The sequence below is a fragment of the Saccopteryx leptura genome, chromosome 13 (assembly GCF_036850995.1).
Source record: "Saccopteryx leptura isolate mSacLep1 chromosome 13, mSacLep1_pri_phased_curated, whole genome shotgun sequence".
NCBI lineage: Eukaryota > Metazoa > Chordata > Mammalia > Chiroptera > Emballonuridae > Saccopteryx > Saccopteryx leptura.
The window spans coordinates 34,866,062-34,879,287 of NC_089515.1; the positions used below are offsets into that span (position 1 = coordinate 34,866,062).

The 13,226-nt window shown below is 42.0% G+C and overlaps 1 protein-coding gene across 1 annotated transcript in view; it reads right to left on the reverse strand.

Annotated features, from left to right (window-relative positions):
- Nucleotides 1–2,998: 2,998 nt before the first annotated feature.
- Nucleotides 2,999–13,226, reverse strand: part of MARCHF5 (membrane associated ring-CH-type finger 5) — a 72,148-nt gene continuing 61,920 nt past the window's right edge. The window contains exons 4-6 of the mRNA XM_066355681.1: nt 6,979–7,162; nt 6,362–6,528; nt 2,999–5,871 (exon numbers count right to left, since the gene is read on the reverse strand). Of these exons, the coding sequence (XP_066211778.1) occupies nt 5,755–5,871; nt 6,362–6,528; nt 6,979–7,162 (468 nt within the window). The 3' untranslated portion in view covers nt 2,999–5,754. The remainder of the gene's footprint in view (nt 5,872–6,361; nt 6,529–6,978; nt 7,163–13,226) is intronic.

Consider the following 13,226-nt stretch of genomic DNA (forward strand, 5'->3'; position numbering starts at 1 on the left):
AGAATTAGTTTACATATGGACAGACCAGCATACTTGGGGCCTTGTAATCGGCACCTTCTTGCCTGGTGGTCAAGCTGAAGTGAAAGAAACGGAGATCATTCTATTAACTCACCATGGGTACATTCAAGACCAGATGGGCCCTGACCAGGCTGTGGCACAGTGGATAGAGCGTTGGCCTGGGATGCTGAGGTCCCAGGTTCAAAATCCCGAGGTCGCTGGCTTGAGTGCGGGCTCACCAGCTTAAGCGTGGATCATAGACATGACTCCATGGTCGCTGGCTTGAGCCCAAGGTCACTGGTTTGAAACCCAAAAGCCCAAGGTCACTAGCTTGAGCAAAGGGTCACTGGCTTGGCTATAGCCCCACGGTCAAGGCACATATGAGAAAGCAATCAATGAACAACTAAGGTGCTACAACTGAGTTGATGCTTTTCATCTTTCTCCCCGTCTCTCTAAAAAAAAGACCAGATGTGACACCCAAGATGCTGTCCATTAGACTGGTCTCTGTGGGCCTCAGACAGTTGTCTTATGGACATGGCATCAGAGCAAGAGGAGCTTCTAAAGTGTAGTGGCTTTAGTCTGAGGAACCCTCATGCCTCCTTCACCATAGATATGCCCGAGACAACTGAACCAGTAATACTTTAGGTTCACTTGTGTCAGAGGATGAAATATTTTAAATTCAGTTCTTCAAAAATTTTCTGAAAATTCTCAACACTTTTTGACAAGCCTGCAGCACACCAGTATCTGCAGTGACTGTGCACCACGTGATAACATGTACCCTCAGGAGGTAGACATGTGAAAAACCAGACCTCAGCAATGACCTTGAGTAGTGGTATATAAAGAACTTCCACGTCACTACCATTCCAATAATGGAACATGAGGTATAAATGGGTTAAGACGCCTCATACCAGTGACTAATGGCTGTCCCTGTATGTCTCGTTTATTTATTGCTGCATAACAAATGACTCCACTTTATTTTGTTGGCAAATTTCTGTGTCAGGAATTCCAGTAGGGCTCAGCCAAGCAATTTGTCTCTGATCCACATGACATTAGCTTGGACAGGCTGGGGCTGGAGGATCCATTTTCAAGATGGCTCCATCACTCATTTGCCACTTCTGTGCCCCTTGTGCACCCCCAACCCTCCGTGTGCCATCTCACCCTCTAGGGACTCCACATGGCTTTGAATTTATATATAAATATAAATATAAAAGAGGAAATATTCAATTGGGAACTCAGGGGAGCAATTTGGGCTGGAGATATAAATTTGGTAACTGTTAACATATTGTAGATGGTAGACCATCTTATAGATTGTCAGGAACCTGGATAAATTAGCTTGAGGATGTAAACCAAGGAGAAGTCCAAGGACTGAACTCTAGAGCTCTTCAACACCAGAGGCTGAAGAAAGAAGATCCAACAAAGGAGACTGTAAATGAGCAGCTCGTGCAGTGGCAGAATCCAGTGTGGTACTCCAAGAAACCATTTCAAGAATGAAGCTAGAGCCTAACCTGTGGTGGCACAGTGGATAAGTGTTGACCTGGAACACTGAGGTCACAGGTTCAAAACCCTGGGCTTGCCCAGTCAAGGCACATACAACAAACAATCAATAAACGAAGTACTTGAATCCATGTGAACACAATAAATTTAAAAATTTAATAAACAACTAAAGTGAAGCAACTATCAGTTGAGATTTCTCATTCCACCCTTTCCTCTGTAAAATCGATAAATAAAATCTTAAAAAATGAAGCTAGAACTTTGTCAAGTACTTTATATAGAAGTAGGGTGAGGGACTGACCACAAATTTAGCAATGAGGTAACTGATAACCTTGGTTAGAGTACTTCTGGTGAAGTGTGATATGTGGGGAGTAAAGTGTGGTTGAAGAAAGGGCCCAAATGTCAGTGGGTGAATGGATCAACTGAATGTAGTATATCTTTACAATGAAATGTTATTCAGCCATAAATGAAGTATTGAAATATACTACAACATGAACCATGAAAACATGCTACTTAAAAGCCAGATACAAGCGGCTTCAAATAACTGGTGTGATCATTTTGCCAAGATGCATCAAGATTCATACTTAAAAATTATGCACTTTTTGCCTGACCAGGTGGTGGTACAGTGAATAGCGTGTTGGATCGGGAAGCAGAGGACCCAGGTTCCAAACCCCAAGGTTGCTACTTGAGCGTGAGATCATAGACGTGTCCCCATGGTCACTGGCTTGAGCAAGGGGTCACTCACTCTGCTGCAGCCCCCTAGTCAAAGCACATATGAGAAAGCAATCGATGAACAACTAAGGAGCTGCAACAAAGAACTGATGCTTCTCATCTCTCTCTCTTCCTGTCCCTCTCTCTGAAGCTGTCTCTGTCAAAAAAAAAAAAAAAAATTGTGCACTTTTGCAAGTCTTATTTTTGGTGTACAATTATCTGAATTGATAAATACAGATAGTTGGATACTGACAAATGTGTATTAAGAGATGGAGCCCCGGACAGTTGGATCAGTGGTAGAGCATCAGCCTGGCGTGTAGATGGCCAGGTTTGAATCCCGGCCAGGGCACACAGGAGAAGCGCCCATCTGCTTCTCTACCCTTCCCCCTCTCCTTTCTCTCTCTCTCTCTCTTCCCCTCCCACAGCCATTGCTCCATTGGAGCAAAGTTGGCCTGGGCACTGAGGATGGCTCCATGGCCTCTGCCTCAGGCACTAGAATGGCTCTGGTTGCAATGGAGCGACACTGATGGGCAAAGCATTGCCCCCTAGTGGGCATGCTAGGTGAATCCAGGTTGGGCGCATGTGGGAGTCTGTCTCTCTGCCTCTGTGCTTCTCAATTCAGAAAAATACAAAATAAATAAATAAATAAATAAATAAAAATTCCTCTAATTAGAAAAAATCAGATTTTTACTAAAAAGAAAAATCTAATTACTATTTCAATAACTATGATTTCAAAAGAATTATGTAGGTACAGAATTAATAAGTTATGCTTTGGCAGTTGGTTCAGACAAAATATAGCTAGAGAACATATAAATTCTTTATTTAACCTAATCCAGCCAGTATTGAGATAGCCTGCTATATTAAAACAAGATGTTTAAAAAAATTACAGAACAGTTAACTAGGCAGTGACTAATTAAGTCACTAAGTTTAATTTTATAGTCTTCACAGTCATTTGATAATCATGTAATGATGAACAATATTTTCAGCCACTTTGGAGATAAGTTAACTTCTGCAAACAGAATTCTACTAGTTGTCATTGAATTCCATAAAAGAGGTTTAAAACATTAGTTTATAGAAATAACATGGTAAAGCAATGTGAAAATGAACTGAAAAACACGAAACACACCCACCCATTCCAGAAGTCCACAGCATCCCTTTACTCTGTCCCCTAATGCCTTTTACTTCTTCATTCCCTTTTCCAACGAGTGCTAACATTCTACTTAGCAATTAAGAAACAACTACTGCTCTGTAGGGGCTATTTTGAGCCAAAAGCGCCTCTGTTCCTTTAATTCCTCAGTTAATCCTAGAAATATCTTCCGATTAACTGAGATTACTTGCAGTTCAGAGATGAGAAATATTATAGCTGAAAGTTGTCGCTTGGCCTAGGTCCAGTTACTAAAAGCAGAATCAGCATTTGAACCCGGGTCCATCCAACGTCGGTCAGCCCGTGCGCTTGTTGCTTCACAGTGGTGCGGGCCTCCTTTCTGAGAGACGAGGACATGGTGCTTCTCGAGCTAATGAGGCTCTTTAGATTGAAGAGTTCCGTTCCAGGGCTAGAGGCCGCTCGTGGTCCCCAGGCTCTTGCAAGTCCCTCCCCGCCGCCCCAGAAACCCCGTTCCCGTCTCCAGAGGACTGGAGTTGCGTCTCTGGCCCTCACAAGCCCCGATGCCAATGAATCTAAGCAGCTGCTCCCCCCTTGGGCATTAAAGTGGTAAAGCGGAATGGTGTGCTTATATCACTTCAGTGAAGGCTGCCTACACACTGTTCTATATAACACTATGCAGGAAATCTCTAGTGTCTTTTCATCTTAAAAATTAGAGAAAAGCCAATATATTTTATAATTACAGCTATATAATCTAAGTTTTTTTTTAAAATATATAATCATTTTTATTTCCCCTTCAGAACTGTAGCCGTGTTCTTAATAGGGCCCACTGTCAGTCAAAATTCCCTCCCTCCCCAATTACAACTTTGAATGTTCAACAGCCAATCACATCAGCTTCATGTAATAACTCAAAATTAAAACATTCACACTATAAAAAGATACCAGTCTTAAATGAATGACTAAAGTTAACAAACATTATTGCAATCTATCATAGCTCAACCAATATTTGCTATACCCCTAAAGAGAAGTGGTCACTTATCAGTAAGGGAAAATGTTTATTATTGCCATGCATTAGATACTGTAAATAAGAAAATAAATAGGATTTATGGAACTAACTTTTAAACATTTAATTTTAATAAAAATAACTGCAGGACTATTCAGATTGCTGAACATTAAAAGGGCCACAACTAAAAATGGCTTAAAATAACCACTTTTGAAAAATGAATGTAAAACTAGTTAAACAGTGATAATTAAAGTACTATCCTCATCAATATGACAAGCAATTAAAATCTAAAAACATTTGCATTGGGTTTTTAATAATAAATTGACTTAAAAACAGTGATCTCAATCTTTACTCAAGACGTAACTTTATAATTATCCCCTCCCTGACTGGTTTGAAACCAGAAAGCCCCAGGCCTCGCCTTGCTTTCCCACTGTTGGTTTCACCGTTGAAAGCAGACTGGACACTACAGAAGACCAGGGCCCTGTCTGTCTGTCTGCGGCCTGTACCTCACAGCCTCGTGCCTGGCCAAATGGGAGCTGGTCGGCCATTATCTGAATAACTGACTCAGTAAAAGAGAAGAGTAAAATAATTTTATTGATTTTTTTTTTTTTTTTGCAAATCATTCTCTGTGCTTGAACTACTATAATCTGGCAGCTCTAATTTCTAGAAATATGGATTTAAAAACCCTATTCCAGTGATGGAAGGACCTGATGTCTCTGTCTCTCACTCACATACTCACACACACATACAGACTGTATGAGTCAAAATTACATTATGAACTATGAGATGTTAACATCATATAAATAATATTTAATAGTGAAAAAGTGATCTGGAAGCCCTGTGAATTTTTACCCTACACATTTTGGAGAACATCACATGGGTTAAGAAAAACAACAAAATTGCATTTGTTCAGATAATCATTTGAATGTTTACATACATTTTTGGTTTGTTATATATTTATAACTAATTTAATTTGCATTTCCCCGTATTAACATGTACTCCCTGTTTAACATGTAATCATATTATGCCAGTGAGGAAAATCCTCATAGTACCTTCATTGAGTAGCTGATTCTAAGAAAACACTGAACATGTACAAAAGAGGCATTTGAATAAAACAGCATGTGCATTTTTCAGTATTTGCACAGGTTGATCTTTACATTCTGCCTGAAGAAAATGTGAACAAAGCCCAGGTTTACCATGCTAGGAGAATGGTTCAGATGACTGCCATAAAAGAAGTACATTCAGAACAATGGGAATGAAATCACATCCTTAGGTTCCGTGATTACTGAGAGGATTTCCCCGGCCCTAAGTGCTTTCTTTATTATATTTCTTAAAAATACGAGAGCAGCAGCTTATCACAAGTCTCCACTACTGTGCATTAACGATGGAATCAGAACAACACAACAGACTCGTAGGATGAGAGGACTGCAGAACAACCAGAAGTCACAGTTTATGCTTCTTCTTGCTCTGGATAATTGAGAATTTTGCGGTGTGCCTGCCGTAAATATTGCTGCTGTTTGAAGTAGACCTTGAATGCTCCCTTTATGGCAACAAAAGCAATTCCACCCTAAAATAAAAAGGAAAATTAGCTTTTTATAATGCAGATTTAAAGAAACATCACAATAAAAATAAGTTTACTGAAGTAGCTACCATTACTACCTTCATTCTGTGGGCATAGAGAAGTCATGAAATTTAAGTTTCTCAACAAGGTACTATCTGCGCATGCTAGGGTCTGAACCCAGCAGTCTGGCCCTAGAGCAGGGGCCCTTCGCCATCATCTTGCTGGCCAGAGGGGTGGGTGTGATGTTTCATGCCTACTCCAGGAAAGAACTCCCCCCCAGCTCAGTTCTGGAAGGCCAGACTGCTGCGCTGGGTCCTTCCCTTTTTCTTGCTATTAGGTAACAGTGAGGATCAAATGGAGGCTTATGGCACAGGAGCTGCAGAATATTTATCCAGTCCCATTGGTTTCTTTTTGTTTTTTTTTGAAAACAAGTACACAGTTCATTCTCTTTTGTATAATTACTTGAAAAAAAAAAGTAATATTAAAGCCATCTTACCAAGATTGTTCTTTGTAAATTAGAGTTAACACTACTAAACATCAGTTTACCAACTACTGTCGCAATAGTAGGAAAGACAAGAGCTCCACACAGAATCCGGGTGGCAGAGACATGATCTGCTAAAGGATTAGCCTCAGCTGGAATTCGAGGAACAGGACAGCCAATCCCTAGAGGAAAAACATACAGGCTATTAGAGTTAAAAAAAATTAGCACAGCTAAAATATCTTTGTGGTAAGCATTCTTTCTCTCTCTCTCTTTTTTTTTTTTACAAACCCTTGTGTTGAGGGCTGACTTTCAATAGATCGCAGTGAGGGAGCTGCTCTGCTATGTAGGAAACCCCGACCCAGAAGCAGGTCATCTATGAATGGTTTAGCACCAGGTTCCCCATGAACCTGCACGTGCATTGCGTGATGGGCGAGGGGGCGGCCCCCTTTCGGGCCGCGCCCCGTTTCCCAGGACGAGGGGCTCTTCGCACTGGCCGGGTCCCCAAGTGCAGGGGCCCGCTGGCGGGACGGCAGGGGACTGGCTATCCGGGATTCTGACTTAAGAGGCGTTCAGAAGCATTCTTTCATAGATTAATTTGGCATGCTTGTTACAACCTCAATTCAGGGCCTTACCTGGAAATATACTGTTCAAAATTTGTAGTTTATTTGAGTATTTGCGCCATAGTCTAAGTACATAATCCTCCCAGCGAATCATCTTGCCTAATATCAGCATGACCGGAATAGTAGGAAGTCCAATTAAAAGGAATAAAGGATCAGCTCTCTCCATAACATCCAGACCTTCTTTATGACCTACAACCTGTGAAACACAGAATTTGCTAGAATCATTTCCTTATCTATGAAGGGTTATTGCATGCCTGAGCTCAATTCATTTTAGAGGAAATGCTAAATGTCAAAAAAATACAAAAATTAAAAAAATAAGCTGGAAAATTATCAGTCCTAATTTATTCATAAGAAGCGTCTCTCATTCAAGGAGGAAAAAAATCTCTCAAGCGATGTCATATTACATTGGAACAGAAGTTTTAAAAATGGTTGACCTACATTGATCATATCTGAAGAGAAGGGAGGGGATTTCCAATTCTTGCTTCCATTCCTCCCAATTGATTTGGTTTACCTGGGCTATTTTAGGTCCTATCTGCCTTCTAGCAGAGCCTCTGTTTTCCTGTTCTTCCTACTCAGAGGTAAGCACAGCCAGCAAAGTGGCAGGGCCTGGCTTCAGGAGATGACCTGAAAACTCCCTTCTCTTTGGCTCCTTATCCTCACTTAGCGGTGTCTGGGATAGAGTGAGATCTCTCTGGTTGGCTAAATGCCAACACACTTAACTCTCCTAAAATGCAATTCTGCTGCCTCACTTTGGGGGACTGCTGTAAGGAGTTTTGGCCACAGGTTCTAGTCATTTTTTCCAATCCAGGAACCCTCCAGTACCCTACCCACGGGGTAATGGAGCTAGAACAATCCTCCCCCTCTCATCTGGGTCATAAGGCTATTTCTCAATTGGTTTAGATCCCAGAAGGCAAGAAGCACATGATTCTTTTTCTTTTTTTGTATTTAATTCATTTTTTTAGATGAGAGAGAGAGAGAGAGAGAAGGGGGGAGGAGCAGGAAGCATCAACTCCCATATGTGCTTTGACCAGGCAGCCAAGGGTTTCGAACTGGTGACCTCAGCGTTCCAGGTCGACACTTTATCCACTGCGACACCACAGGCCAGACACATGATTAATTCTGATTTGTGAATCTCCATACTTCCTCTCCAAGCAGAATCTTTTCCACTTACTGATCAATCTTCGCCTTACACTTCTCTCAACACCACCATTTTATTAGTGAGCTTCCTATTTTTAACTAGATAATTTCCCTAAATATTCTTTTTCAAAGGTCTCAAATGATCTCCCTTTAGCCAAAAGTTTCAATTGCTCACAAATTACACATATTTCTCTGAAGGATTATTCTTCACAGTTAAGAAAGGGGAAGAAGAATACTTCAGAACCTTGAGCATTTAGCCCACTCAGGTATCATATAATGAGGCAATAGCTTGGTAGTAGGACCCTACGGTAAAGGACTCCATGTAGTTTTTCTGATCACACTTCAGGAATAAGCCAGGAAGAAAGGACTAGAAAGGTCCCTGTCTATATTTTTGACAGGAAGAAGGAGAAAAAAAGGAAGGACAGGCATGGAGGGAAAGGAAAGAAGGTAGGGAAGACTAGAAGCTGCCAGGGATAACATACACTCAGAAGAACAAGCTTATGAATTTGTTTTCAAAAATGAGATGTCCTTTATGTTAGTTTATATAGCACATTTTTAAAGGATGCCTACAAGGAGATATGAAATAAAGTCAAGCTGAGAATGATCAGGGAAAACTGAAATTCTAGAAAACACTTGATCCAGGTAAAAATATTTTATAAAAGTATGTGGAGCCTGACCAGGCAGTGGCACGGTGTATGAAGAGTTGGATTGGGACGAGGAAGACCCAGGTTTGAAACCCTGAGGTCGCCTGATTGAGAGCGGGCTCATCCAGCTTGAGCATGGGATCACCAGCTTGAGTGCGAGATTGCTGGCTTGATTTGAAGGTTGTGGACTTAAGCAAGGGGTCCCTGGCTCAGCTGGAGCCCCCCCGGGTCAAGGCACATACGAGAAAGTAATCAACGAACAACTAAGATGCCTTAACGAAGAATTGATGCTTTTCATCTCTCTCCCTTCCTGTCTGTACCTATCTGACCCTCACTGTCTGATTCTCTGTCTCTATTAAAAAAAAAAAAGATTAAAAATAGAGAAAAAAGAATGAATGAAAAAGAAAATCCTAAATACTGCTAATGGTGTAGTGGATCACATTCCTTAACAAATATATTCAGGTAGATAAAAGTCTTCCGGCCCTGGCCGGTTGGCTCAGCGGTAAAGCATCGGCCTGGCGTGCGGGGGACCCGGGTTCGATTCCCGGCCAGGGCACATAGGAGAAGCGCCCATTTGCTTCTCCACCCCCGCAGCCGAGGCTCCATTGGAGCAAAGATGGCCCGGGCGCTGGGGATGGCTCCTTGGCCTCTGCCCCAGGCGCTAGAGTGGCTCTAGTCGCGGCAGAGCAACACCCCGGAGGGGCAGAGTATTGCTCCCTGGTGGGCAGAGCATCGCCCCCTGGTGGACGTGCTGGGTGGATCCCGGTCGGGCGCATGTGGGAGTCTGTCTGACTGTCTCTCCCCATTTCCAGCTTCAGAAAAATACAAAAAAAAAAAAAAAAGTCTTCCTAATACTCTTAAATCACACACTTCCTGTTCACTGTTAATCTCTCTCATTTCTTTTTCTTTTTTTTACAGAGACAGAGAGAGAGTCAGAGAGAGGGATAGAAAGGGACAGACAGACAGAAATGAAGAGAGATGAGAAGCATCAATCATTAGTTTTTCGTTGTGACACCTTAGTTGTTCATTGATTGCTTTCTCACATGTGCCTTGACTGTGGGGCTACGGCAGACCGAGTAACTCCCTGCTCGAGCCAGCGACCCTGGGTCCAAGCTGGTGAGCTTTGCTCAAACCAGATGAGCCCACGCTCAAGCTAGCGACCTTGGGGTCTCGAATCTGGGTCCTCTGCATCCCAATCCGACGCCCTATCCACTGTGCCACTGCCTGGTCAGGCTCTCTCTCATTTCTGAGCTAAAAAAAACCCACAAAAACTTTTCACATGAGACAGCATATGTAAAGATTATTTCTAAATGATAACACCTAATATATATGTATTATCATCATTTTAGGTCTTTCTCTTTATTGTTACCATTAACCATCATGTTCATTTTTTTTTTTTTTTTTTTTGTATTTTTTTGAAGCTGGAAACGGGGAGAGACAGACAGACTCCCCGCATGCGCCCGACCGGGAACCACCCGGCATGCCCACCAGGGGCGATGCTCTGCCCCTCCGGGGCATCGCTCTGCCATGCCCAGAGCCACTCTAGCACCTGGGGCAGAGGCCAAGGAGCCATCCCCAGCGCCCGGGCCATCTTTGCTCCAATGGAGCCTCAGCTCCGGGGGTGGAGAAGCAAATGGGCGCTTCTCCTATGTGCCCTGGCCGGGAATCGAACCCGGGTCCCACGCACGCCAGGCCGACGCTCTACCGCTGAGCCAACCAGCCAGGGCCCATCATGTTCATTTTTGTCTTCTTGCTTATATAATTTCTTCCCCTCTACCAATCCAATTATACAGCTCACAACAATTAGGGGATATTTCAAAATTAATATGAAACTATACAATATCCCCTAATTGTTATGAGCAGTGTATTTCCCTCAAGGGTCAGCTCAAGACTTATGTTTTTCATAATTTCAAATAATTCTTTACTTTTGTTGAATTAACACACTGTTTAAATAGTTTTCTACACTCTCTTCACATTTGTTTATATAACCTTATACCTGTTCTTGAGTTGTTCATTTATGTTCACTTTGTCTTAAGACAACATTCCTTGAGGCTGGGGGTCAGGACTTGCAATTTGTTTTATATTTTACATAGACTTCGGCTCAGTGCTAACTTTTTAAATGTATCATAACAATATGGTTCAAATCCCCAGATGCAACTGGTAGCCCTTTTTAGAGGATACATACTATATTCTGTAATTGGCTCCTGTGTCGTTGAAGTGTTTGTTTCCTTATCAAAATTCCTTTTTAAGACTGAGTTAAAGTTTTTGCCTCAAAAAGAGCCATCCTATTTCTTTTCGCTAAAAAGCGAGCGAGAGGAAGAGAGAAAGAGAAGGAGAGGGGGAGAGAGAGAGGGAGAAAGGAGAGAAAAAGAGAGAGAGGGAGAGAGACAGGAAAGGAGATAAGAAGAATCAACTTGAAGTTGTGGCATTTAGTTGTTTAATGAACATGCCTTGACAGGCATGGGGGGGCCTCCAGCTGAGCCAGGGACCCCTTGTTCAAGCTGGCAACCTCAGAGTTTTGAACCTGGGTCCTCAGCGTTACAGGTTGAGGTTCTATCCAGTGCACCACCACCTGGTCAGGAAGAGCCATCTCATTTCTTATAGTCAGTTGATCTTGAGAAAAATCACTCAGTCTCAGAGGGCCTTAGTTTCCTCACCTGCAACAGATATACACCTGTAACGTATCTGTACGTTAAATAATGTATAATCTGCTCTAAATTGTCACATCTTTATCAGTCCTAGTAAATGATCCTGAACTTCCTTGATGTAATCATGTACTGATACTCATTATTGGAGTAAAACGAATTATTGCAGAGACTATAATCAACCAGATAAGCCTGTTACACCTGATAGAACTGTTCATATAAAAAACAATAGTTATGAAAGCCTTTTAAGTGTTAGTCCATCTTTATATGCCATACAGGAATGCATAATTACCAGTTTCTACTTTCAAACAAATTACCTTCTAATATGAAAAGTAAGCCCTGAATACACTGAATACAGAAAAAGTTAAACAACTTAGGTAATCTATGTAAGAAATACCACTTTGTCAGCACAAAATAAGCTGCCATTTGAGGAATAAAAATTTGTTATCAATGCACAGGAAAAACTAACCACAATGGGCAGGAATTGCCTGGTAAGTTTTGAGGAGGAAAAATGTCTGAATTAAGCCTGAAAGGAAGGTTTAGATTTGGATTAAAACTGGGTGCAAAGGTATGAGACAGGGAGGTGACATAAGCCAAAGGACAGAGGTTAGAGGAGACGGCCCAACAGGTTCTCAAAGCAGAAGGAAGTAAGACTGTGGAGGACCCTGCATAACAAATCAGGTTATAAGCAGGCTCAGGTTATGAGCAGGCGGTGGCAGAGTAGAGAGAGCATCGGCCTGCGACACAGAGGACCCAGCTTTGAAACCCCGAAGTCACCGGCTTGAGTGCGGGGTCGCTGGCCTGAAGCCCAGGCTCGCTGGCTTGAGCAAGGGGTCACTCGCTCTGCTGTAGCACCCCCTCCCCTGTCAAGGCACATATGAGAAAGCAATCAATGAACAACTAAGGTGCCGCAATGAAGAATTGATGCTTCTTATCTCTCTCCCTTCCTCTCTATCCCTATCTGACCCTCTCTATCTCTCTCGCAAAAAAAAAAAAAAAAGGAATCTTTTTTGAAGTTAGTGGTTTTCAATCTTTATCCACTACACTCATGACAAGTGATAGGTTACTACTTGTGATTCATTCCAGTGACTATATCCAGATTTTTGGGGTGTCATCAATATTTTATGAAGAAGTCTTACGATACTGTCTCATCATAACTATTAATGGAACAACCAGAAAGACTTTATTATGGACCCGGGCATAGATAGGTTATGTGCAATATTTGGCATATTACATATACAGTAAGTCCTCACTTTAATGGTATTGATAGTTTCTGTGACTACCCAAAATGATAACTAATAAAACTAATTTTAGCATAGGCTAACTGATAAAAACAAGAGTTAAGTTCCCACCATATCTTGCCTGACTAGTGGTGGTGCAGTGGATAGTGTCAACCTGGGACGCTGAGGTCCCAGGTTTGAAACCTCAAGGTTGCTGGCTTGAGTGCAGGCTCATCAACATGATCCCAAGGTCGCTGGCTTGAGCAAGGGGTCACTGGGTCAGCGTGAAGTCCCCCCTTCAAGGCACATAGGAAAAGCAGTCAATGAACAACTAAAGTGACTTAACTATGAGGTGATGCTTCTCATCTCTCTCCCTTCCTTTCTCCTTTCTTCTCTCTCTCAAAAATTAAAAGTTCCTACAATATCTCGACATAACAAAATGATGCTGAATGAAATACTACTTGAGGACTTGTTGTAATTCCCTTTTTCTTCTATGCGCTAATTTATATTAAAGAAAAGCAAGTTATATCAGCTATAGTATAAACCTAAGTACGTTTATTGAGTTGCTTATGAAACGCTTAGCCAATCCAGGTGCTGCTTTTGAGAACCACTAC